Here is a 25,884-nt window from a genome sequence, read left to right as displayed (position 1 = left end):
GGGCAGCTGGGTGTCTCAGTCGGTCAAGCGTCCGACTCACGGTCTCACGGTTCCACGGGTTCGAGTCCCGCATGGGGCGCTGCGCTGACAGCGTGGGGTCTTCTCGGGATTCTTTCTCCTTCTCTCTCTGCCCCTCCCCCACTCATGCTGTCTCTGTCTCTCAAAACAAATAAGTAAACTTAAAAAAAATTAAAAAAGAACACCTGGGCTCAGCAGCTGAGCGTTAAACAGAACGACAGCTGTGCTAAGTGAAGGTGAATCTTGAGGCTCAAGGGAGTGAGTTAATAAGCGACCAGACGATCTAAGGGAGAGGGAGGGGACATCAAGTGGGGACTGGCCATCCCAAGATGGTGGGTTCAAAGTACCCATTTAGGTTCGATTCGGGTTGCAGGTGGGTGATAGGAGTGGCGGGGAAAGACAGGAGATGCTGGTCAGATTGTGAGCTGCGACACTGAGACATCGACAGCACACAGTCTGCTTCACGCTGTTACCTTCCAAGGCGTTAAATGTTTCACTTTAAAATGGACAACGTATTCACCTAAATGGTACCAAGTCCCTACTTTTCCTTTAGAGCAGTTGAGTAGCGTTTCGATAATGAGATTGTCTCATATCCCCAGGAGCGGCCTTCTAGCAGTTGGGTGACTTAAATGCTTGTCATTCTGAAAGCGCAGTGACTGACCAGGCCCCTGATGGCCTGGGCTTCCTACACAACATCCCTGAGCTCTGACCAATCTGGATGAAAGATAAAGCTCTACAGCAATGAAGACAGGAATGGGGCTTTTGCTTTTAGGGTATATTCCTTACTCTTTAATATAATAAACTGCCTGGGGCGCCTGGGGGGCTCAGTCGGTTAAGCCCGACTTCAGCTGAGGTCACGATCTCGTGGCTTGTGAGTTCGAGCCCCGCGTCGGGCTCTGTGCTGACGGCTCGGAGCCTGGAGGCTGCCTCCGATTCTGTGTCTCCTCCTCTCTCTGCCCCTCCCCTGCTCATGCTCTGTCTCTCAATAACAAATAAATGTTAAAAAAAATTTTTTTTTAAATGTGTATATAATAAACTGCTAAAATTCTTCTTGGATAGCCTCTGGGACAAATGAGTTGCATAATAAGATTTTTAAAAGTCCCTCCGAACTGGCTCTGGCATTGAAAACGAAAGCAGGAAACAAAGCAAGTTTGAAAATCAACAGAACCTACCGGTGACACGGCCTAAGCCTACAAGTTAAAACTAGGGCGCGTCTAAGGACGGCCTCGGAAACTGAAATGTTGGGAGCTGAGACGTGATGGTCACCTGGCTTTGGACTGGCGGTCACTTCCGTCCTCCTGCTCGCAGATCTTTACAGTAAGACACAAAAGCCGTTTTCCAAAATTCTGAGTCTGTGGAGCCTTCCCCCCAGTAGTAACTGCCTCCTCTGATCTCTGCAGGCTGGGGTCGCGGTCCCCGAGGGGAACCCCAGAGAGGCCCGCCCCCAGCTCTGTCGAGAGACAGCACCATCTGAAGCTCCCTCAATAAGGCGGGCCGCCCGCTGGCCGGCACGGGGCTGCTCTCCGTGGCTGCCTGGCTCAGCATGAGGCCTGCGGGGAAGGGATGGGCAGGAGTCTCTGGGCACACTTACGGCCTGCCGGCCTCTAACCTCCGGGTGCGCTGCGGGCACGGGCGCTGCACACGGGCGCCGTCCGCACGGGAGACGCGCATTTCTCCCCAGGCCCGCGCTCTCACCTGAGGGCTGCCCCCGTCACAGTGCCTAGCGCTCCCGGAGCACGGTATCCCCAAAACGAGGATCCAGGCCACCTCTCCAGAGTTTCAGAGTGAGCATCAAGTTGGCCTCTCCTGGTGAATTGTTTTTCATTTTTGAAAAAGTTTCCTTATGTCTTTTAAGTTTATTCATTTTGAGAGCGTGCGAGTGGAGGAGGGGCAGAGCGAGGGAGAGAGAGAATGCCAAGCAGGAACTCACAAACCACGAGATCACAACCTGAGCTGAAGTCGAGTCAGACGCTCAACCGACTGAGCCACCAGGTGCCCCCTGATGACCCGTCTTTTATTCTCCGGGGCCTAGAATAGAGCCTGGCATGCGGTGGCCAACAGGGGTTCGTAGGCTGAATGGGGTGAACGTGCAACAGACGTAATCCAGATCGTTCCTTGTTCCGTCCCGGCGATTACGCATGATCAACGCTAAGCTTAGACTGCAACTGCCACTGTTTCCCTGCTTTTCTGCTAATAATCCTTCTTAGTTTTTATTTGGGGCTCTTGGACTTTTGGCTTTATTATAGCTCATCTTTCATTCTAAGTCCCATTTCTAGAAGGAGCTTGTAGAAGTATAGGGACAAGATGGGGAAGACTTTCAGTCGCCAGTGTCCCTGCCGGGAGAACACCTGACATCTGTCAGACGGACCCACTCTGTCGCCAGCAGGCCCCACACTCCTCGGGAGGCACAGAGCTAGTAGGAGGTTTGCTGTGCCGGGTGGGCCTCCACTTGGGCCCCTCCACCCTGATCTGAGATTTCTGGTGGATGCTGATGAAGGCCTGGGAGCCTGAGTGCAGGGTACCTCAGGGCAGGGCAGCAAGAACCCTGAGCAGCCAAGAGGAGGGGTTGAAGTGGGAAATAAAGCACAGGGCTCCTGAATTTCCCATCTCTGAGAGCCTGGGGGTCAAGTGGGATAGGAATGGAGACGGTCAAGTCAATTATAAAACTGGATCTGAACTAATTGGGGAGTAAAGGCAGCACTACAAAATTATCTGCATTCCATATGCAGACATGTAGGGAGGGAGACAATTTAGAGGGTTTGGATACAATCTGACTCCAGACCCCTCACAAAAAAAGAAAGTACCAGAGCTGTCCACGTCCAGCTGGACTTGTACCTGGAGGGAAAAGTATCCAGAGGAAATGTGACCATAACGAAAACTGGTGGGGACGATAACTCAAGGCCAAAGGAGTTTGAATGACGTTATAAAAAGTTCTAGCCCCTGAGAGAGAGCAAGTTTCAAAGACCACAGTTTCTGTAGCTTAAGAAAAACCTGTGGTATGCCTCAGGGGGAGGAGAAAGACCAGACTCCGTGGAGGCCAAGAGATCTGGGGCCTCTGAGCAGTCGTGCGACTTCGGGCAAGTTTCTTAGCTGCTCTGAGCCGCAGGGTGCTCACCGCTAAAAAGGGGACGTCCAGAGTGCCTCCACCCAGGGCTGTGGGGGGGATTAAAACGAGGCAGTGTGTCCAGGGGCACAGCACAGCTTACACGGGCTCGCCCAGTGAACGCAAGGATGCCTTCCTTGTCCGGGCTCGCTCGCCGTCTAACGGCTGCTCGTGAAATGTGCACGAGAGGTCCGCATGGCCAAGAGTCTCGGTGACACTTTTCACGGCTCATTTAGGATCCTGCGAGGTATTTTCATGCCCGTCCCCCTGTAGATACATGCGAGCAGGTATGGAATGCACGCATGACACAAGGATGGCCTCAATCTCTTGTCTAGATCTATCATCGAAACACGCTAAGTTCACCGTCCCTGAGACGATGACTGTGAACGGAGCGGTAAGGACGCGGGTCTCTAGACTAGGTTTGCATCGTAAAATGAAAGCAGGAACATTCAGATACCCTGCCTCCCAAGTTAGCCCAACTAACAGATCTTTGAAACCAAGAATGATGGCGCCTTTACAAAAAGGAAAACCAAAGAGACTCTCGGTGCCAGGGGAGAGCTCTTTCGTCCCTAAGCGGCGCATGATGTCACGAAAATCCCGAACTCACCAGGGCTTGCAGCTTGGGACAGTGGACGGAGAGCTGGATGAGAGTGCTGTCGGTTATCTGCAGACAAACACGCTGTGTCAGTGTGGCTTCTACGCCAGAACCTAGCACCTGATGTGGGCTTCTCCTGAACACGAGCACCGAAGGTGTGAAACGGCACCGAAAGCTCATCTCCAGCACACCCGGGCTGGGGGCTCCTCTCGCTGCAGGCAACCTCGGACCTGCCCACTCGTATGGTCGCTAAGCTGCTCTCTGGGGTCTCCTCTCGGGCCCCACGAGGGCCCAGGGACGGGGACACACAGGAAGTAGGTAAGGAGGGTCCCCCAGGATTCTCCTCTGTAGAGTCACCCCATCACTGGACACGCAAGCTTAAGTCTCCCTTCGGCTCTGGGAAAGACGTATGTATTTCGACGTCTGCAAACGATGGAGCCGAACGTCTCAGCTGTAGCCGGGATGGCTGAGAGGAGCCCAAAGTCCGTGCAGCCCGCTGTCAGGCCCTCGTGGGTCCCCAGGCCCCGAGACGCACACGGCGGCAGGCGGGGGGCACACAACAGCCAGGTGGGGTGTGGGTGAGCGGCTGAGGCCCGCCGTCGGGGCTGAGGGGCCAGCGCTAGCAGGGCTTGTCAGGCGTCTACTCACCAGGACGCATTCTTCAAGATCCATCTTCTCCAGATCGTGGCAATTCTGAAAAAGCCAATAAAACCACCCCCACCATGCGGTCAGTGGTCAGGGCAGCACTGGTGGCGTGCGCGCGCGCAGCACTGGCCCCGCCTCCCTCACGCTCCTCCAGGAAGGGGCGTGCCCTGCCCCTGTGTGAACCGGCCCCGCCTCCCTTACTCTCCTCCAGGAAGGGGCGTGCCCTGCCCGGTGTATACTGGCCCCGCCTCCCTCACGCTCCTCCAGGAAGGGGCGTGCCCTGCCCCTGTGTGAACCGGCCCCGCCTCCCTAACTCTCCTCCAGGAAGGGGCGTGCCCTGCCCGGTGTATACTGGCCCCGCCTCCCTCACGCTCCTCCAGGAAGGGGCGTGCCCTGCCCCTGTGTGAACTGGCCCCGCCTCCCTCACGCTCCTCCAGGAAGGGGCGTGCCCTGCCCCTGTGTGAACCGGCCCCGCCTCCCTAACTCTCCTCCAGGAAGGGGCGTGCCCTGCCCGGTGTATACTGGCCCCGCCTCCCTCACGCTCCTCCAGGAAGGGGCGTGCCCTGCCCCTGTGTGAACTGGCCCCGCCTCCCTCACGCTCCTCCAGGAAGGGGCGTGCCCTGCCCCTGTGTGAACCGGCCCCGCCTCCCTTACTCTCCTCCAGGAAGGGGGTGCCCTGTCCCTAAGCTGACCCAGCGAGCCAGCACTTGTGAGCAGTGCCTTCTGAATCACACTCACTTAAACGGGAATGCGGCTGCCCTGGGCTGCGCCTCCTTCTCTCACCCCGAAAGGTAGTGGCCTCCACCTTCCTAGCGGCTCATGGATATCATCCTGTACATTTTAGCCACAGAAGAGGCTCTGGGAAGGCATGGGGCGTGGTGCTTGGGCACAGTGTGGACAGGTGAAGGTTAGGGGAGGAGGAAGGGAGTGTATCACCATCCCCACAAGGTCACGGGTTCCCGGCAGCAGGCCAGAGGGGACCTCCATGATGGTCACGTCTGCCAGGTGAGGCAGAAAAGGGAACAGAGGCGGGGCACAGCCCACCTGGAGGAGGGACCAAGAGGCTGGGTCAGGGTGCGCGGTGGGGAAGGGCACGTACCGCAGGGAGGACGTTCTCGTTGTGGTCCCACCTGACCAGGTGACAGTGAGGTCCAGACTGCTCCAGGACCTCCTGCGGGGCCACCTGAGCTTTCTGGGACAATGGGGAAATGCACCCTGTGCCCGCCATTCTACTTGGTAGAATACCAAGAACACCACTTGGTCAACTCTGACAGGACACGCACTTTGCACACCCCAAAACCACTGCGAGTCCTTTGGAAGTGAGGGTGTTGAATTACAGTTGGGTTTTGTTTTTTGAAAGCTCTGCCTTACCCGAGCTAGAAGTGTAAAGCCTGCATCAGTCAAATGGGAACACCGAGCAGCCTCCAAAATCCTGGGATGCGAAGCGCACGGGAGGAAAAGGTAGTGACTGGTTAACAAGAGAAAACAAACTTTGTGATGCACACTCTTGACTTTCTTCTGCTGACACACCTCCGCTTCTGAAACAGTCCTGAGGACTGCTGTCCCCCGCCCAGATGAGGGGAAGGAGGCTTAAGGAGACACGTGGCCTGCTCTACGGCCCAAAGTTCCAGCCCAAACTTGGGAGTGAACCCAACAATCTTTCCACAAAACCAGGACATTGTTGCTGCTGTTGTTTTTAAGCATTATTCCAATATTTGTTGAATGTTTTGTAAGTAGGCTCGAGCCCAACGCAGGACTCAAACTCACAACCCTGAGATCAAGACCTAAGCCAAGATTAAGAGTCAGACACCTAACCAACTAAGCCCCCAGGCGCCCCCATCTAATATCTGTTGACTTTTAAACACAATTAAAATCAACTTTTACTGAACAAAATCGTCTTGATATATACTGAATTTAATGAAATTCCCAGTTACCATAAAGGCAATTTTAAAACTTTGCAGCCAGTGAAAAAACATGAGTTAATTCTCAATGCCCATGCTTAACAGGGACAGAGGGATAAATAACACTCTGAAGTTAAATACTCCCTTTATAGCAGTAATTCTGACCACCTTCTGACAAGTTTTGATCATCCACATTCCTTCCCCTATTCAAAAATATCAAAATTCCCCAGAATCATCCCTAATGAAGAGACAACAGACAGTCCTTAGGAGATGGGAAACTGGCCGAAACAGGGGAAATGGATCAGTTTCACCGACAAGTAAACAAGGAAAGAAGTATCCTTTTTCCACCTCTTGCACAGGGGTTAAGATGGCCGGTTCTGAGGTCAACGTTTCAAGTTCAAACTCTACTTTTACTTCCTACTCATCGCGTGACTCAGTATATTATGTGATTTTCCTGGAGCCCTGGTTTCCCCTCTGCCAGACAAGTGCGAATAGCAGTGCATGTCTCCTAGAGATGTGGGGAGGATCGAATGCGGTAACGATATGGGAGTTCAACTGACGTTAGCGTTAGCATTTTGCTGCCATTATTAAAGTTTTAAGATTCAGGGCGCCTGGGTGGCTCAGTCGGTTGAGCGGCCGACTTCGGCTCAGGTCATGATCTCGCGGTCTGTGAGTTCGAGTCCCGCGTCGGGCTCTGTGCTGACGGCTCGGAGCCTGGAGCCTGTTTCGGATTCTGTGTCTCCCTCTCTCTCTGACCCTCCCCCGTTCATGCTCTGTCTCTCTCTGTCTCAAAAATAAATAAACGTTAAAAAAAAAAATTAAAAAAAAAAAAGTTTTAAGATCCACAGTACTTCTGGAGGATCAGAAAACCAATCGTTTTTGTTAAAACAAGACCTCCTTCCGCTAGGGAAGATGACAGATAAAGCGACTGTGATCTCCCCCCACTTCTGTGCATTTAGTGACTGGTTTGGAGGAGAATCTGGTAACGTCTGGATGTGAGGCTATCGTGGTGACACCGTCAGGGCGCTCTGACGTCAGCGGCCGTGACAGGACGGGGCAAATCAGGCGGGCACACGGGTGAAGTCCGTCAAGAAGTTGCAGTTCAGACTCCGGGGCGGCGGCCGGCTTCGCGCCCTCCCGTGTCCGTCCCTAAGCGAACCGGTTACGCTCCGTCCCGCCCCAACCCGAGTGACGAAAGCCGCCGCCACTGCCGCCGCGGCCACCCCTCCTCCGTCACCACCCACTCCACCCGCTCGCGAGCCTCTCCCCTCCTGCGGGGGGACCTCCGGCCGCGGGCTCCGAGCTGCGAAGCCAAAGCGCGGCGCACTCACTGGAGTCGCGGGCAGTTGAGAGCCAGGGCCGTGAGGGAGGCGTCCGTGAGGTGGCTGCAGCCGGAGAGGCACAGGGCCTGCAGCCGATGGCAGCCGCGGCATATCTGCACGACTCCTTCGTCCGTCACGCGCTGCGGAAAACCAGAACAGGAAGGGGCGTCAGAAGGCACCGGCGATGCCGGAAGGAGGGCAGCAAAACGCGATCTAGCGCCGGCCGGCGGGTCTGGGCTGCCAGTTACTAGCATTTCACCCTAACGATTTAAACGAAACAAGGTGAGGGGCGCCCGGGGTGGGGGGGGGGGGGGGGGCTCAGTCGGTCGGGCGGCCGACTTCGGCTCGGGTCGTGACCTCGCGGTCCGTGGGTTCGAGCCCCGCGGCGGGCTCCGTGCTGACGGCTCGGAGCCCGGAGCCCGTTTCAGGTTCTGTGTCTCCCTCTCTCTCTCTCTCTGCCTCTCCCCCGCTCATGCTCTGTCTCTGTCTGTCTCTGTCAAAAATAAATAAACATTTAAAAAACGAAGAACATGCTTAAAAAAAATAAAGAATAAATAACTACGTACATACATACATAAAACAAGGTGACGCACAGGGCGGACCCGTGTTTGTCACCTCCGCACAGCTTCAACACACCTGAGTGCTACTGACAGGGAGTGAAACTTTAAAATTCCGTTTTCCTCCCCGGCATTGATTTGATTTTGTTTTTTTCAGGAAAAGTTCATAAACTCGTGTTAAAAATCACATTGGATAAAGAGCTCGTAGGAATTGCCCGGTTAAGTGACAGAACAATTTTTGGTTGAATTTCTACAGATTAATGCTTTAAATATCTACCGTCTAAATCATATATGTATATATTTATAACATGCCCCCAAATGTTTTAGAAAATAGCAAATGGCAGAAGTCACTAAAAGATTGACAAGTTGCTCGCACGTTGACACTGCACGTGAAGTCACCTGTCAGTGCTCTCCTAACACAATTCAGGGTCTGAACACTGAACAGCGCCCGTCAGGTCGTTATTTGTCCGGAAGGCGGTTTCTCTTGTATCTGCCACCATCAAGGATTCCAAAGACTCATATGATTCGTTCGCTAAGTAGCGCGCGCAACGAATTTCTCTTACTCTTCTCAAAACTCATGCTCCCCTTGAGACACCCGCAGGACGCAGCACGCGGCCTCTTCAAGGGTCAACAGTGACAATGGCAGTGAGGAAGCAACAGGCGCGTTTCGCACGCTAACGCCATGACGGAAGTGACACCTTGATCTCGCGTTTATCCTTTATCTTTCAACGCACCGTCACATCTGTCATTTCATTTCATCCACTGAGATGTGACGACCGTCATCCTCCCCATTTTAGAAGTTAAGAGAACAAAACAAAACACTGAGACCTTACCAGGGATTCCTTCAGGTTCGTGACTGGTTCACGGAATTCCTGGTATCTTACAACAGACCAAGACCCCAGTTGTAGGGGAAACGTCAGCGGCTCTGGATGGGCCATTTCGCTTCGACTGTCATTCTTTCATCTTGTGGCAAAGCGACGGATCGCGCGAGGACACAGACTGGGAAACGAGGGTGTGCTGACCCCCCCCCCCCCCCCCCCCCCCCCCGCTGCCTGGGTGCCTAGAGGCGGGGCCCGCAGCGGACCCCGGGGGAGGGCGCCCCCAGGGAAGCGCGTCACTTACCGAGCAGGACTGTAGGTTGAGGCTCACGAGCTCATGGCAGTAATTCTGAATGTGCTTCAGGGCTTCGTCTTCTAACTGAGCGGACACAGAAAACAGAAGAGGAGGGAACGGGCTGCGGGCGCGGCGGAGAACCAGGAGGGACCAGCAGCAGCTCTCCGGTGAGGGGCCCCCGCCGTGTGTCGCCGGCCCCTCGGTACCTGCGTGCAGCCCCTCAGGAGCAGGGCTTTCAGGCCGCGACAACCTCGCACCAGCGCCTCGATGCCGTCCTTCGTGATCTGGTCACACCACGACAGGTTCAGGTATTCCAGGTTTCGGCAGCCCTCACTGGGGGAACGAGAGGCGACGCGACGCGTGGGCAACCCGTCCCACGGAGAGATTACCGAGCGTGAGCTCGGTAAATCACAAGCCACTCGGGGAGAGAAAATGGCTCTGACCCGAGTCTCCTATTTCTTGTTCCAATGGGACCGCTAGGTTTCAGACGGGGCGCCCCGGGGGCTCAGTCAGTTCAGCGTCCGACTTTGGCCTTTGGCCCAATTCACGATCTCATGGTCGGTGAGTTCGAGCCCCACGTCGGGCTCTGTGCTGATGGCTCGGGGCCTGGAGCCCGCTTCGGATTCTGTGTCTCCCTCTCTCCCTCTGCCCCTCCCAACTAGCACTGTCTCTCCCTCTCTCTCTCAAAAATAAACATTTGAAAAATTAAAAAAAAAAAAAGATAGATGGAAAGGTTTAGACACACCAGGATGCTCGTAGGTTAGGGTGTTTCTCCAGGCAGCGGGCACGCTTACCTGATCCCCTTCAAGGAGCTGTTTGTAATAGACACACAGGAAGTCAGATCCAGATGTTTCAGCTTGGAACAGAATCGGCTAAGGCTATAACACGTGCTGGAAAAGAGCAGACACACTAAAGATATTTTCAACCATGTTTCTCTCCCCTCACTCTCCGCATGGTCAATTAGCCACCGAACTAACTCTCGTTACTTACCTGTCAGTGATTTTGGTGCAACCGTTGAGGTTTAAATGTTCAATGTTGCGGCAGTTCTGTGCGAAGGTCCTAAAAAGAGAAAACATTTAAAAACTCCCTGGACAGCCACTAGAGGGCGCGGGTCACCATTCACATTTAGAACAGTGCTCCTCGAGCTAAAAATTTTGTTTTATTGTGCAAAGAGCATTTAACATGAGACTTACTCTCCACAAATTTTAAGAGTACAATATATTATGGCCGACTTTAGGTACCGGTGCTCCGCAGACTTTAATGTGCACGTGAAACAGCTGGGGTTCTTCCCACAGTGCAGATTCAACGGTACTGCTAAGCAAACTGCTGAACGGTCTGTGTTTTTTTTTCTTCCTTCCTTCCTTCCTTCCTTCCTTTTCTTTCTCTTCCTTTCCTTTCTTCTTTTCCTTCCCTTCCTCCATCCGTCTCCCTCCCTTTCTTTTCTTTCTTTTCCTTCCTTCCCTTCTTCCTTTTCTTTCTCTTTTTTATGTCCTTTCCTTCCTTCTTTTTTCTTTTTTTCCTTCTTTCTTTCCTTTCCTTCCTTCCTTCCCTTCCTTTTCTTTCTCTCTCCCTTCCTCCCTCCCTCCCTTCCTCCCTCCCTCCCTTCCTTTACTTCCTTCTTTTCCTTCCTTCCCTTCTTTCTTCCTTTTCTTCCTTTTCCTTCCTTCCTGTCTGCATTTCTACAAAATTCCCAAGTGATGCCAGTGCTGCTGCTCTGGAACTACACGTGGAGAAGCAAAGCCTAAGACTGACTATGCATCGGTCATAATTCTCCTTCAACCCCCACCTTGGTGGGTTGATATCTGAGGATGGAGGCCTGGCTCCTTGTTACTTCTCTTTATAGAAAAATCAGTTCGAAGCAAGGGGGTTGAATCTTTCTTGTATTGTGCCATGCTGTCATTTGGTTATTTAAGAGCCTTCCTGGAGAAACCATCTTTGGCCATTGATAGGGTCAGTGGTTGATCAGTATGAAGAACCATCCAGCTACTGGTGCAAATACTCAGTCACAAAAGGCAACTTCCTCAATAATTTGTGGGTTGGTAGCAAGGTCAGAAGTGGAAAATTAAATATCTCTTCCTCTCCACCTACTCTTTAACATATCAGCTTGGACTGGCTCCGCTCATCTGCATTTTCCTGAGATACAGCTTCAATGTATCTTTAGGGGTGAGTCCCGATTCTTGCATACAGTAGCCAAATGTCTCCCAAACCTGGCCTCAAACCACATGTCACTCTTATCTGCTCCTTCTGCCCTGGTAGGGTGCTATGGAAGTGAGCTAGAGCCTGGTGGAATGCCGAAGTTGAAGATATGGAGCCCAAAGTCTGACCAAGGTGATTAGAATGATCAGAGAAGAGTATTAGAGCAGAGAGAACTTTAGAGGGTTCCCCTCAAGAACTCAGTAGAGTACTAATCAGAGCATATGCCCAAAGCCAGGGAAAGAATCCTTAAAAACCGTTAAAGGGAACAACAGCCAGAGCCTACCCGGAGTCAGGAAAGTGCCCATTCCCACAAGCCAACAATGCAAATCATCTTAATCTGTGGGACACTGGGTAGAGCACTGAGAACTCATTGCTTCAGGTATACAATTAGCCCTCGACGAAACACTGCTTCAGTCCAACTTAACAAATTTAAAAAAGAAAAGGGGTTGAAGAGAACTATGTCCAAATAACTCAACTGTGTCCAGAACAAAACTCAAGAACAGTTATAGGAATACAAAATATTCAGCTACCAAAATAAAACTCACGATGTCTGGCATTGAACAAAAAGTTGCCATGCATTCAAAGAAGAAGGAAAACACAACCATAATGAGGACAAATTTTCAATCAAAGCTGACCCAGAACTGACACAAATATTCGAGATAGCAGACAAAGACATTAAAAGTTATTACAACTGTGTTCTGTAGAATGTAGTTCTATGGTGCTACCTGAAGATTAAACAAGTTATGTTTATTAAATATGCCATGTAGAGACATCAGAGATATTTTTAAAGACCCAAATTAAACTTTCAGACAATGGCTGAGATAAAAAATTTCCTGGATGGGATTAACAGCAGATGAGACGTTGTGGAAGAAAATATTGGTGATCTTGAAGACATAGCAATAGAAACTATCCAAAATGAAACATGGGAAAAAAACAAGAAAAAATAAAAAGAACGGAACACGAATGAGTTGTGGGACAGCTTCAAGCAACCTAATATACATGTGACTGGGAGTCTCCAAGGAATAGGAGGTTAGGGAGGGGGGGTAGTGGATATCTGAAGAAGTATTGGCCAAAATTTTTCCAAAATTTATGAAAACTATAAACCTACAGATCCAAGAAACTCGAAGAATTTGAAGTACAAGAAATATGAAGAAAAATACATCAGGGCATATCATAACCAAATTGGTCAAAAGCAGTGATGGAGTAATCTTAAAGCAACCAGAGAAAAAGACACATTATGTACAGAGAAAGAAAAATAAGGGTGACAGAAGATTTCTCACAGGTAACAAAAGAGCAAGAAAACAGAGGAACAGTATCTTTAAAATACTGAAAACAAAAAAAAACCTGTCAACAAAATTCTATGCTGAGCAAAAATATTTTTCAAAAGTGAAGGAAAAATAAGTTTTTTCAGACACAGAAGAGCTGAAAGAGGGGCACCTGGTGGCTCAGTCAGTTAAACCTCTGACTTAGGCTCAGGTCACGATCTCAAAGTCTGTGAGTTCGAGCCCTGCTTCAGGCTCTTTGCTGACAGTGTGGAGCCTGCTTCAGATGCTGTGTCTCCCTTTCTCTCTGCCCCTATTCAACTCGTGCTCTTTCTCTCTTTCAAAACTAGAAGAAGAAGGGAAAAAAAAAAAAGAGCTGAAAGAATTAATCAGATCTGCAGTACAAGAAATGTTAAAGAACAGTCTTTAGGTAGAAAAAAGAGTGACACTAGATGACAATTTGTATCTGCACAAAGGAATGAAGAATTGGAAACAGTAACTGCTTGGGTATATGAAGTCAATTTTTTAGTTATTTAAATCTCTTAAAAAATAATTGACTATTAAAAACTACTAACAATCTAGTGTGGAATTTATATTATATGTAGATTGAAAATGTGTAGCAATAATAGCATAAAGGCTGAGTGAGGAAAACTGGAATTGATATGTAATATAATTTGAGGGTACATTATAAGTCCAAGATGTACGTTATAAACTCCAAAACAACAATTAAATTATAAAATAACACATTACAGCTCTAATCCAAAAAAGGATAAAAAATGGAACCATAACAAATTCTTAATCCAGAAAAAGGCAGACAAAGACGAAAGGGAAAGAAAAAAGTGTATGGGACAAATAGAAAACAAATATCAAGAGAGTAGATATAAAACCAACCATATCATATCAATTATCACATTAAATTTAAATAATCTAAATACCCAAATTAAAAAGCAGAGATTGTAATAATGGATCAAAAAAGCAACATCCAACCATACATTGCTTACAAGAAACTAACTTTAAATATAAAGATACAAATCAGTGAAAAGTAAAAGAATAGAAAAACATGCCATGCCAACACTAATCAAAGAAATCTGGAGTGTCTATGTGATATCAGATGGCATAGACCTCACAGCAAAGAATACTACCAGAAATAAAAGAAGGCCATGTGATAGTGATACATGGTCAATCCATCATAAAGGCACAGCACCCTAAATGTGTATATACCTAATAACAGATCTTCAAAATACATGAAGAAATAAAGTGACAGAACTGCAAAGAGAAACAAATACAAAATTATAGGCAGAGATTTCAATGTAACTGTCGATCAAATAAGAAGTCAGCAAATCAGTAAAGATATAAAACACTTGACCATCACTCTCAATCATCTTGATCTAATTGATATTTATAGAACACTCCACCCCACAGCAGTTCAAGTTCATATGAACATTTACCAAGACAGACCATATTCCTGGCTACAAAACAAGTTTTAATAAAATTAAAAGGATTCAAGTCATATAAAGTATATTCACAGAGCACAATTGAATTAAATTAGTAATCAATAATATAAAAATCTGGAAACGTCAGATTTCTGAAAACTAATTAATACACTTCTCAATAACCCATGGTCAAAGGAGAAATCAAAAGAGAAACAGAATACAGTTTTAATGGAATGAAAATGCAAACAAAGAATTCAAATTTGTGAAATGCTATTAAATCAGTACTTTGGGAGAAATTTATAGTACTAACTTTCCATTCTAGTAAAGGGAAATAGGTCTCAAGCGAATGACTTAAGCTTTCATGTTAAGAAACCAGAAAAAAGAAGATCAAATGAACCCAAAGTAAACAAAAGAAGAGAATAAAAGATCAGAATGTATATCAATGAGGCAGCAAAAAGGGAAACAATAAAAAAAATTTTTTAAACCCAAAGGTGTTTTTTTCAGAATATCATTAAACTTAATAAACCTGTAGCCAGAATGATCAGGGGGGGAAAACACAAAAGGGAAAACATGTATCAGAGAAACCGACGCATCTTCACTTTAAAATACGCTATTAATGTCAATAAAAAAGCCAAAGAATATGTAAATTGAAATAGGCAACGTACAGTCACTGTGACTTTGATTCGACATCGCAACTACTTCCATACAGTAAAAAGAAAAAAAAAATTAACCAACATCAGGAATAGAAAGAGGAGGTATCACTGCAGATTTTACAAATAGTAAAATGATAATCAGAAGGTGGGGGTGCCTGGCTGGCTCAATCAGTAGAGCATGTGACTTTTGATCTCTGTGTTGTGAGTTTGAGCCCTATGTTAGGGGCAGGGTTTACTTAAAAAAATAGAAATAAAATGATAATAAGACGGTATTATAAACAACTTTATGACCATAAATTTAACAACTTGGATGAAATAGACAAAATCTTTGAAAGATAAAAATTATACCAAAGGTTGCTCATGAAGGAAAAGAAAACATGAAGAGTTCTACATATACTAAATAAACAGAATTTGTAGTTAAAAACCTGAAAAAGAAACATGCAGGCCCAGATGGCCTCAGTGGTGAATTCTACCATACCTTTAAGGAAAAAAATAATAAAATTCTACATAAATTCTTCCAAAATCCTGAAGAGGAGGGAACACTTCTCAATTCATTCTATGAGGCCAGTATTACTTGATACTCAAATCAGACAAAAATATCCCAAGAAAAGAAAACCAAAGAACCATATCCCTCATGAACATAGATGCAAACAAAATTAACAAAATTTTAGCAAATAGAATACACCAATATGTAAATAATATAATACATGATGACTCACATTGTTGTTTATCCAAGGGATGGAAGGTTGGTTTAACATTAAAAAATCAACCCATGTTTATAGCAGCACTATCAACAACGGCCAAAGTATGAAGAGAGTCCAAATGTCCATCAACAGATGAATGGATAAAGAAACTGTGGTATACACACACACACACACACACACACACACACACACACACACACACAATGGAGTATTACTCGGCAACCAAAAAGAATGAAATCTTGCCATTTGCAACTATGTGGATGGAACTGGAGGGTATTATGCTAAGTGAAATTAGAGAAAGACAAATATCATATGACTCCACTCATATGATAACTTTAAGAGACAAAACAGATGAACATCAGGGAAGGGAAACAAAAATAACATAAAATCAGGGAGGGGGACAAAACATAAGAGACTCATAAATATGGAGAACAAACAGAGGGTTACTGGAGGGGTTGTGGGAGGGGGGATGGGCTAAATGGGTAAGGGACACTAAGGAATCTACTCCTGAAATCATTGTTTTACTATATGCTAACTAATTTGGATGTAAATTTAAAAAAATTAAAAATAAAATTAAAAATAAATAAATACTAAAAAAAAAAAAAATCAGCCAATGTAATTCACCATGGTAACTAAACAGGTAAAACCACACAATAATCTAAAAGACACAGAAAAAGGACTTGACAAAATCTAACATCCACACTCAACTGAAAAGAAAAACCCTCAGCCAACTAGAAATAGAAGAAAATTTCCCCAATTTGATGATCATCAGCAAAAAAATCTAGAACTAACACCATATTTGGATGCCTTCTCCCTAAGGTCATGAACTGGCTAGGATGTCTGTTTTCACTATTTCTATTCAACACTGTACTAGAGATTCTAGCCAGTGCAATAAGGCAAGAATAAGAAAAGGCACTGATTGGAAACAAAGAAGAAAAACTATCTTTGATGATAGGTGACATGACTCCTGTTTATGCAGAAAATCCAAAGTAACAAACAAAAAGCTACTAAAACGGAGTCTATTAAGGCTGAAGGACAAACAATCAATGTACAAAAATCAATAGTATTTCTGTTTACTAACAAAGAAGAATCAAAAATTGAAATAAAAAACACTACTTATAATATTTCATAACACAGATAAATATGACAAAATATGTGTATAATTGTTCTACTGAAAACTGTAAAACATGCTGAAAGAAATTTTAACACACCTAACTATATGGAGAGATATACCACGTTCATGAGTTGGGAGACTCAACATTGTTAAGATGTCAGTTCTCCCCAAATTGATCTATGAATTCAGCATCATCCTAAATCATGATCCCAGCAAGATTTTTTTGTAGAAATTGACAAGCTGATTCTATAGTTTATATGAAAATGCAATCTAGAACGGCAAAACAATTTTGAAAAGAACAAAGTTGGAGGAAAAACACTATTTGATTTCAAACTTATAAAGCTGCAGTTAATCCAGACAGTGTGGTTTGGTAAAAAGACAGACAAATAGATCAATGGAAAATATAGAGAGTATAAAAAATAGTCCCACAGTTATTTGGACAACTGATTTTCAACAAAGGTGCCAAGGCAATGAAGTGCAGAAACACTGGTCATTTCAACATACGGTGTTAGAATAACCAAACATCATATGCAAAAAATGAATTTCAATTTATACCTCACACCATATACAAAAATCAACTCAAAATGGATCATAGATCTAAACTACCAACCTCTAGAAACACAGGAGAAAATCTTTATGACTCTGGGTTAGGCAAAGATCTCATATATCATTGACAAAAATTGATAAGTTGAATTTCATTAAAATGAAAAACTTCTCTTCAAAAAACAGGTAAGAGAATACAAAGATAAACCACAGACTGGAAGAAAACATTTACAAAATACAAATCTGATAAAATTCTCAAAATTCAATGGTAAGACAAAAAACAATCCAATGAACAAAAAGGGCAAAAAACCCACATTCGAACAGATATTTCAGCAAAGAAAATACGTGGATAGGGGCTCCTGGGTGGATCAGTCAATTCAGCATCTGACTCTTGATTTCGGTTCAGGTCATAATCCCAGGGTCATGGGATCGAGCCCCGTGTCTGGCTCCACGCTGAGTGTAGAGCCTGCTTAAGATTATCTCTCTGCCTCTGCCCCTCTCATCCACTCATGCACTCTCACTACCTCTCAAAAAAAGAAAAGAAAGTATGTGGATAGCAAAAGTACATAAAAAAATACTCGGGGTGCCTGGGTGGCTCAGCCGGTTAAGTATCTGACTCTCAATTTTGGCTGAGGTCGTGATCTCACAGTTCGTAAGTTTGAGCCCCATGTCTGGTTCCACGCTGACAGTGTGGAGCCTGCTTGGGACTCTCTCTCTCCTTCTGCCCTTCTCCCACTCTCACATGCGCTTTCTCTCTCCCTCTTTCTCTCTCTCTTTCCCTCCCTCCTTTGTCCCTCCCCTGCTCGTGCTCTCTCTCTGTCAAAATAAAGAAATAAACTTTAAAAAAAGATGCTCAACAACATTAATCATTAGAAATACAAATTAAAACCACCATGAAATACCACTACACATATCTATCTATCAGAAAGGCTAAAATTAAAAAGACTGACCTACCAAATGTTGACAAGGTAGGGGAGGGACTGGAAGTACCACACACTTCTGGTGGGAATACAAAATGGTATAATCCTTTTGGGAAACAGTTTGAAAGGTTTAAAAAGTTAAACACACACCCACCAAATGATCTAGCTAATCCTAGGTATTTACCCAAGAGAAATGAACATATATGACATACGAAGTCTTATACACAAATGTTCATAGCAGCTTTATATGTAATGGCTGCAAACTGGAAAGAACCCAAATGAGAAATTAATAGATGGTATTATATCCATTAAATGGATCACTATTCAGCAATAAAAAAGAATGAATTACTGATACATACGACCACACGGGTGGATCTCAAAACAATGATGTTGAGCGGAAGAGGCCAGGCAAAAAGGAGTACATACTGGATAATTAGTTAAACTTTTGAAAATTCAAACTAACCTATAGCAACAGAAAGCAGATCGGTGGCTGCCTAGCAGTGGGACAGACACAGGGTAGGAGGGAGGGAGGGATTATAAAGGCACATGAGGAAACGTTCGTGGGACATGCAATGTTCATTATTTTGATTACAGTGTTGGTTTTATGGGTATATACATATGCCTAAAATGATCAAATTGTACCCTTCAAGTACATACAGTTTATTGTATCTCAATTACATCTCAATAAACCTGTTAAAAATCCCCAGGACTTCATATATAATGATGGAGCAAGAGTTACAGAGAGCATACATGTAAGATTATTAGTACTGGGGTTTTAATCTATTTTGATTATTACTGTATCTCCATTCCCTAGATCAGTGCCTGGCGTAGTCGGGCTCAATAAACATTTGCAAACGAATAGCCTCCCTCCATCAAAAACAACAACACTACATATGTGGAACAGAGTAGATGCCAAGGCTAGCTCTAGGTCATTACAAGAAAAAACTGGAGGGGTGCCTGGGTGGCTCAGTCAGTTAAATGTCCGACTTCCACTCAGGTCATGATCTCATGGTTCGTGGGTTCGAGCCCTGCATCGGGCTCTGTGCTGACAGCTCAGAGCCTGGAGCCTGCTTCAGATTCTGTGTCTCCCTCTTTCTCTGCCCCTCCCCTGCTCATACTCTCTCTCTGTCTTTCAAAAATAAACAAATGTCAAAAAAAATTTTTTTAATGAAAAAAAAAAAAAAAACCCGGAGACATAACAAAATTCTTTCCGAGTCATAATTCTGGGATTATGCTTGTCAGTTTTTCTCACAGTAATCTGGTCTCACATATTAAAGATGTATGAGATATTAACATCGATTTTTACTATAAAAATTATGGTAAACCAATAACATTCTCAGTCTCACAGGATAGTTTTGCTAGTGTATATGGCTTTATTCTAATTGCCAAGGTAAGAATATATTTCTTTGATATTCCTTATCTATAATCCACATCTTCACATTTGTTTTTTTTAACGGAACCACTATTAAACTTAAGTCCTCTACTACCAATTATCTTAGGACCTATTTGGTACATTGAAGCTCCATATTAAAATAGAACTAATCTCTTCCATCAGTTTACAAAACTTTTGAAGTAGCAGAAAATTTGGCCTCATGACCTGAGTTTCTTGATTAAAAAAAAAAACAAAACACTTTGTTCCATAACATATAAAGGGAGTATTATGATCCTTAAAATATAGTATGAACGGGGGGCACCTGGGTGGCTCAGTCAGTTAAGCACCTGACTCCTGACTTTGGCTCAGGTCATGATTTCATCGTTCTTGAGATCAAGCCCCAAGCCGAGCCCTGTGCTGATGGTGTAGAGCCTGCTTGGGAGTCTCTCTCTCCCTTTCTCTCTGCCCCTCCCCCACTTGTGCTGTCTCTCTCAAAATAAATACATAAACATTTAAAAACATGTTATGAGTCAATTTTCCTAGCAATGGTGCAGCAGATGTTTCAATGACAAATCACGCCACCTGTAATTTTACTGCACGTTCTCACTGGCAGTCGCGACTGACGTACATGGGGGTGACGCTTAGGTCTACGAGAGACAAAGTCCGTCCCAAGGTTCTAGGGGGCAGTGTGTATTCTAATGTAGCCAACCTCAAACAACAGCAGAGGCCACAAGGATAAAAACATAAAGGCTTTAATTATGTCTTGTCTCCAGAAAAGCACGTGCCCTTAACGGCGGACTGCTAACATTTCCAATAAATAATGGCTACCCAGCAAGAGGTGGGCAAGCATGTGTTTGGGTTAACTATAATAAAAAGACTGTGGTAATCACACCCTTTTAGGAGCATGCAGAATTCCAGGTTATGTGCAGGACGCTTCTGAAAGAATTATTTTGCCAAGTAGGAGAATACACAAAAAGGTGGTCACTTTCATGAAGATGAAGCTAGCAAGAAGGGGAAGTGAAGAAGGGAACAGAGGCGAACCATCGTATCGTGCCCCAGGCCCTTCGTGCGTGCTGTTTCGAGTGATGCCCGTGACAGTGTCACGCAGGAACCACAGCTGCCTTCGCTTTGCAGAAGAGAGAGCAACCCCCAGCGAGGTGAAATAATGCGTCCTCAGGCCACATCCCTAACCCAGGCCGGAGGATTCCAAACTTTTACTCTACACAAATTACCACAGAAACGACGTCACAGGAGAAGAGCACTTAATATGCTTGGTTTGTTCTTGCTGATGGCAAGTCGGCTACGAGCTGCCACCACAGAGTGAATCACTGTGGATCCAACTTACTTCAAGGAGGAGTCCCCAACACCGATGCAACCCCGCAGGCTGAGCTTCCTCAGGAACCCACCGCATCGCTTGGAGATATTTTCCACTACTCGACCCTTGAATCAAGAAAGTCGGGAAAAACATCTTAAGTTTCATGCTGCTTATCTAATGGCATAATAACCTGAAATTTAGAAACGGAATCGAATTTTCCCGGGCAAAAAGAAGCTATTTCGGAACATTCTTCCGACACCCCACCTTGTTCCTACCGTATAAAGGAGCTGCAGGCATGGAGAAATAGTTTCAATTAAAGCGTTAAATATTAAAAAAAAAAAAACAAAAAAATCCGTGCACTATGTTTTGGAAGTTTTAGCCCCGGAGCTAGGCCTCCCCTTACAGGGCTCACGGCTACTCCACCGATGACCAGGCTTTGTGAGGTCAGCTATGGGAACACTGGGTGCTGAGCAGGGGTCTACAACAACGTTGCTCCAAAAAACACCAAACTTTGTTGTAGCCGAATATTACGGCACTAGAAGTCTGAAGATGTATCATAAAAGCTCCCCCGCATTCTTCTTAGAAATCCCTATGTAAACACATTTCCTTTGAAAAAGGAACTCGGGCTGGCAGATACGTTAAAGGGGAAAAAAATGAACATCGATTAACACTTTCACTTTTTCAGGCACGATTTTAACACTTCCTTGTACGTATTACGACTCATCTAATATTCACGACAACCTCACGGGCTACTACTCGACAATGGAGACCATGAAGAATGTGTCTGGAATACAGAAGATCCCTTAGGAATCTCTCTTAGCATTACCATGCCCTGTGATTCAGGCCAGTAAAAGACTACAGGTCAATCTAGGTGGAACGACCAATGACCCATACACTTCAGAAAGTACCATAGTAACGAACCATGACTAGCTGGGGGCCTGCTGGAGATAAAGGGAGCACAGAACGTGCAGTAGAAGAAGGTAGTTGTAAACACCAAGGACCACCATGCGACCAATTCCAGAAATGAAAACTGCAATTGTCATGAGTGTTTCTCCCTATTTTGTTATGAGAGCGTGTGTGCGTGTGTGTGTGTGTGTAGAGATAATACTTTTTTTTTAAGAGAGAGAGGGCGAGTGGGGGAGGGGCAGAAGGAGAGGGGGAGAGAGAATCTTGAGTGGGGCTCGGTCCCCCAACAGTGAGATGGTGACCCGAGCTGAAAGTAAGACATTTAACTGACTGAGCCACCCAGGCGCCCCACGTTTGTTTTCTTTCCCCTCCTATTCCCTTATGTAAAATAAGATGTACTGCCACCAAACCACGGTATTTAACTGTTGTTACTTCTGCATCACGGTATTTAAGGTACAGGGTACCAGGAAGAGTGAACATCACTCAGGACTTTCTTCCTCTGAGGAAGGAGTTGGTGTGTTTCCGTTGTACGCTGGGTACTTGTATCACATTAGGCGCAATTACAGCCTTTGGAGATTAAGTGCAGGTTGAGGAGACGCGTATGGGCGCCACATCGACAAGGGGTGAACCTGTGCTAATCCATCTTGTGTGCCAACTTGACTGGGCCACGGGATGCCCAGGTCGCTGGCCAAACAGTATTCTGTGTATCTCTGTGAGGGCACTTCTGGATTAGATTAACATTTGGATCAGTGGAGGCAGTGAAGCAGATTGCCCCTCCTAGTGTGGGTGGACCTCATCCGATCAACTGAAGACCTGAATGGAATCAAAAAGGCTGAGTAGAAGGGAACTCCTCCTCCTGCCTGGCTGCTTGAGCTGAGACACTGGTCTTTTCTGGCCTTGGGACTCGGGGGAAACCTCAGCTCTTCTTAGGTCTGGAAGCTGTCAGCTCTCAGACTGGAATTTCCCACATCAGCTCTGCTGGTTCGCAGGTCTTAAGACCCAGATCGGAGCTACACGTCAGCTCTCCTGGGCCTCCTGCTTCCCAACTGCCGATCTCGGGACTTCTCAGCCTCCATCATCGCCTGACCCGACTCCTTAAGCTGAATCTACGTAGCTACACACACACACACACACACACACACAAGTGGCTGTTTCTCTGGAGAATCCTAACGCAGACTGGATCTATTACCTTCATTTTGCAAAGAAAGAAAGTAAATGTTTACATCGCCAAGGTTACACTTTAGTGAGTAGTAGAGTTAGGGTTCTAACACGTTTATATGATTCTAAAGGCCGTGTACCCCGCGTAAGTACTACCTCTATGAGGTAGAAAATACCGAAAAAAGGGCCATTGGGGTTTCTAAAAAAACACTATTATCCTTACTATATAAAATAGCAATCCGGGCCCTGAACTGTAAGCACTAACAATTCACTAGATCTCATCAAACCACAGGATCACAGGAATAGGGCTCACATATGTTGTTACCTGGCTAACTGATGAATAGATAAAGAAGATGTGGTATATGTATATATAGATAGATATATAGATATAGATACATACACAATGGAATACACTCGGTGATGAAAAAGAATGAGATCTTGCCATCTGCAACAATGTAGATGGAACTAAAGTGTATTATCCTAAGCAAAATAAGTCAGGCAAAGAAAAATGAAATATGACTTTGCTCATATGTGGAATTTAAGGAACGCAACAGATGAAATAGGGGGAGGGAAGGAAAAATAAGATAAAAACAGGGAGGGGGAGACTCCTAAGTAGAGGACAAACTGAGGGTTGCTGGAGGGGTGGTGGGTGGGGGATGGGCTAAACGGATGATGGGCATTAATGAGAGCACTTGTTGGGACGAGCGAGCGCTGGGTGTTGTACGTAAGTGATGAATCACTAAATTCTACTCCTGAAACCAATACTACACTGTATGTTAACTAACTTGAATTTAAACAATAAAAAAAATTTTTTTTAAAAGATGGAAATCTAAACTTCGGTATTGCTAGCAGCTTTATTTATGCTTTCTTAAGAGTTAACAAATCTCTGTCTTTAGAGGGAAAAACAGATTATGACTTGGAAGTCCAAGATAAATAAATATTTAAGTACAGAATAAGACAGCAAAAACCCCTCCACACCAATGTCGGCAAATGGAGCACACAACATGTTTTTCTCCATTTAAATTTAGTTACATTTATATGAGCTTTCTATTCTTCCTTTCTTTGGAGGAAAGGCTTTTGTACTGGAATAAAAAAATTATATTCAGAATTTTCTACTCCGCTGTTTCCAACTAAGAGGAAAAAATGAGCAAATTCTTTCTGAATGCAAAAGTCAAGTCAATGGCTGTATGTTATCCATTTAGATAGTATGTTGTAGGTGTGGATTTTGGAATGAAGGGATTTAGAGAGAAAGCCTAAATGGAGGGACCTTTGGAGTTGTAATTTTTAGATGAGCATGCTACTCGGTTATTCCTCACTTCTGGCTGGTAGAATCCAATGGCACAAAAATATCCAACTTTTAAAGGCATGGAAAATGCCTAAACATCAGGGAAACAACACTTATTCAGGAAAGAGTGATGCTGAAGGAAAGGCGCCGAAGCACACGTGCCTTCTGGGCACTCTAGTCTGCCTTTTCTCTAAAACACGACATCACGTAATCCATTGTGTTCAAGGTGACTACTGTCCTCTTACTAAGTGAAAGACCTTGGGTAAGTCACTCAAACATTTTGTGCCTCGGCTTCTTCAATGTGGTGTTTCTGAGGAGATTAAATGAACATATGTAAGTTGCTTAAATAGTGCCAGGCACACAGTAAGTACTATTAACCTACTAATCCGGAACCTTGGTACCTTCTCTGTCTTTCAACATATCCATAAATCGTCATTTTCGTCCCAAATAAATTTGAGATGATTGGCTTATCCATGGAATGCTTCCCAGGGTGAGTATCCAATGGATCCTATTTAGACAATACCGGGGGCCCCAATACTTGAATCCAATCTGGGTTCAAATTGCTAGCCCGCAAGGGTGACTAAATAGTGTTAGACTAGACTGAAACCCTGGTACCAACTGTTTCAAGTTTTCACAAGTAATGTTTTACATAACTGGTGAGCCGTAAGCTAGTCTCTCTTCAGTGGAAGTACGTACTCTTAAATATTTCTGCAATGTGTTTATAGAACGGCAGTCAGCCATCAGCTAAAATTCTGAAATCAAATAATGCATAAGGCAGTGCCACTCGCTTGAAATAGCATTTTTAAAGCTCTGGACGTAAATGTTTTAAGTGTGCTTTCAAAAGGTTGTACAGTTTGGAAAAATCATCAAAGAACACTGAGGGGACAATAAGAACCAAGAGTAAGAATGCATAATTTGCAAATTGTAAAAAAAAACAATGACTCTCCCTTGGCCAGCATAAATGACTGCAATTTTTGGAATCTAATGTGCTTCTCAACATCACTAAGTAAACACAATGAACAAAGATCTAGAGATTATCGGTCTGAAGGGGAATCACGTGTCAGCATGTTTGGGTGGGGCACTGTTGCAATCACTGCTATTAAGTCTGGAAAGAGCGTTAAAGAACCCCTAACCCAGGGGCCACAGTCCACGCCAGCAAAGAGAATTTGTCTTTCCAGGTGGGCGTGAAGCCCTGAGGCCTTCCAAGCTCAGAACAAGAGAGGAACCCACAGTGGGAAGCGCTGTGCTCAGCCCCTCTGCCCCACTGTCTGACACTGGGTTGGAGACTCTCCAGCTAATCCCCTGGAGAAGGAGGTGAAGGGGCCCCACACTGGCCATTAGCTCCCCGAGGTAACACCGGGTTAAGTAACTGGCAGGAAATTGTTTGGGCGCAACTCACTGTCAAGCGTGATTATTTCCTTATCCGTTAAAAAAGACACAGAACGTACACTTTGGCAAAAACACTTCACGAAAATGCTATATGAGGAACCGAACCAAAATACAATTCCACTGACTATAACTGAGTTGGCTACCCCAGAAGTGAACAAGGTTTTCCTAACATGGGGTAGATAAACTTCAGAATCTCAACACCCTAAAACAGCTCTCTAGACAATTCCTGTGTGCAATGCTCTTTATTACTTCTCTCTTAGTTTTTAGTCATAAATTGGTATTCAATACTAAAGCTGTTTGAAAATAAAAACTTTTCTCATTTGCTCAGGCTGATCACTCCTAGATGGAGATGTTCCCATATTTCTAGGTAAATACATGAG

General features: G+C 45.3%; 1 protein-coding gene across 9 annotated transcripts in view; it reads right to left on the bottom strand.

The window, feature by feature from the left end:
* Positions 1-25,884, bottom strand: part of FBXL2 (F-box and leucine rich repeat protein 2) — a 132,384-nt gene that overhangs the window by 44,269 nt on the left and 62,231 nt on the right. For 4 of the 9 annotated variants that reach the window (XR_006207518.1, XR_006207519.1, XM_042956358.1 and 1 more), the window contains 9 exons: positions 20,797-20,891; positions 10,245-10,313; positions 10,049-10,144; positions 9,461-9,587; positions 9,264-9,338; positions 7,594-7,724; positions 5,733-5,829; positions 4,365-4,409; positions 3,729-3,785 (listed from right to left, as the gene is read on the bottom strand). Coding sequence is in view for 7 of the 9 variants with exons in the window: in XM_042956358.1 (XP_042812292.1) it covers positions 3,729-3,785; positions 4,365-4,409; positions 5,733-5,829; positions 7,594-7,724; positions 9,264-9,338; positions 9,461-9,587; positions 10,049-10,144; positions 10,245-10,313; positions 20,797-20,891 (792 nt within the window). In the remaining 2 variants the exon portion in view is untranslated. Of the gene's footprint in view, positions 1-3,728; positions 3,786-4,364; positions 4,410-5,099; positions 5,406-5,460; positions 5,554-5,732; positions 5,830-7,593; positions 7,725-9,263; positions 9,339-9,460; positions 9,588-10,048; positions 10,145-10,244; positions 10,314-20,796; positions 20,892-25,884 lie in introns of those variants that run through there. The other 5 variants (XM_042956361.1, XM_042956363.1, XM_042956357.1 and 2 more) reach the window with 5 other exon arrangements.

This window comes from Panthera tigris, chromosome C2 (assembly GCF_018350195.1).
Source record: "Panthera tigris isolate Pti1 chromosome C2, P.tigris_Pti1_mat1.1, whole genome shotgun sequence".
In the NCBI taxonomy this organism is placed as follows: domain Eukaryota; kingdom Metazoa; phylum Chordata; class Mammalia; order Carnivora; family Felidae; genus Panthera; species Panthera tigris.
Note: the sequence above shows the minus strand (reverse complement) of the source record. Positions and strands in the feature narration are given on the sequence as shown.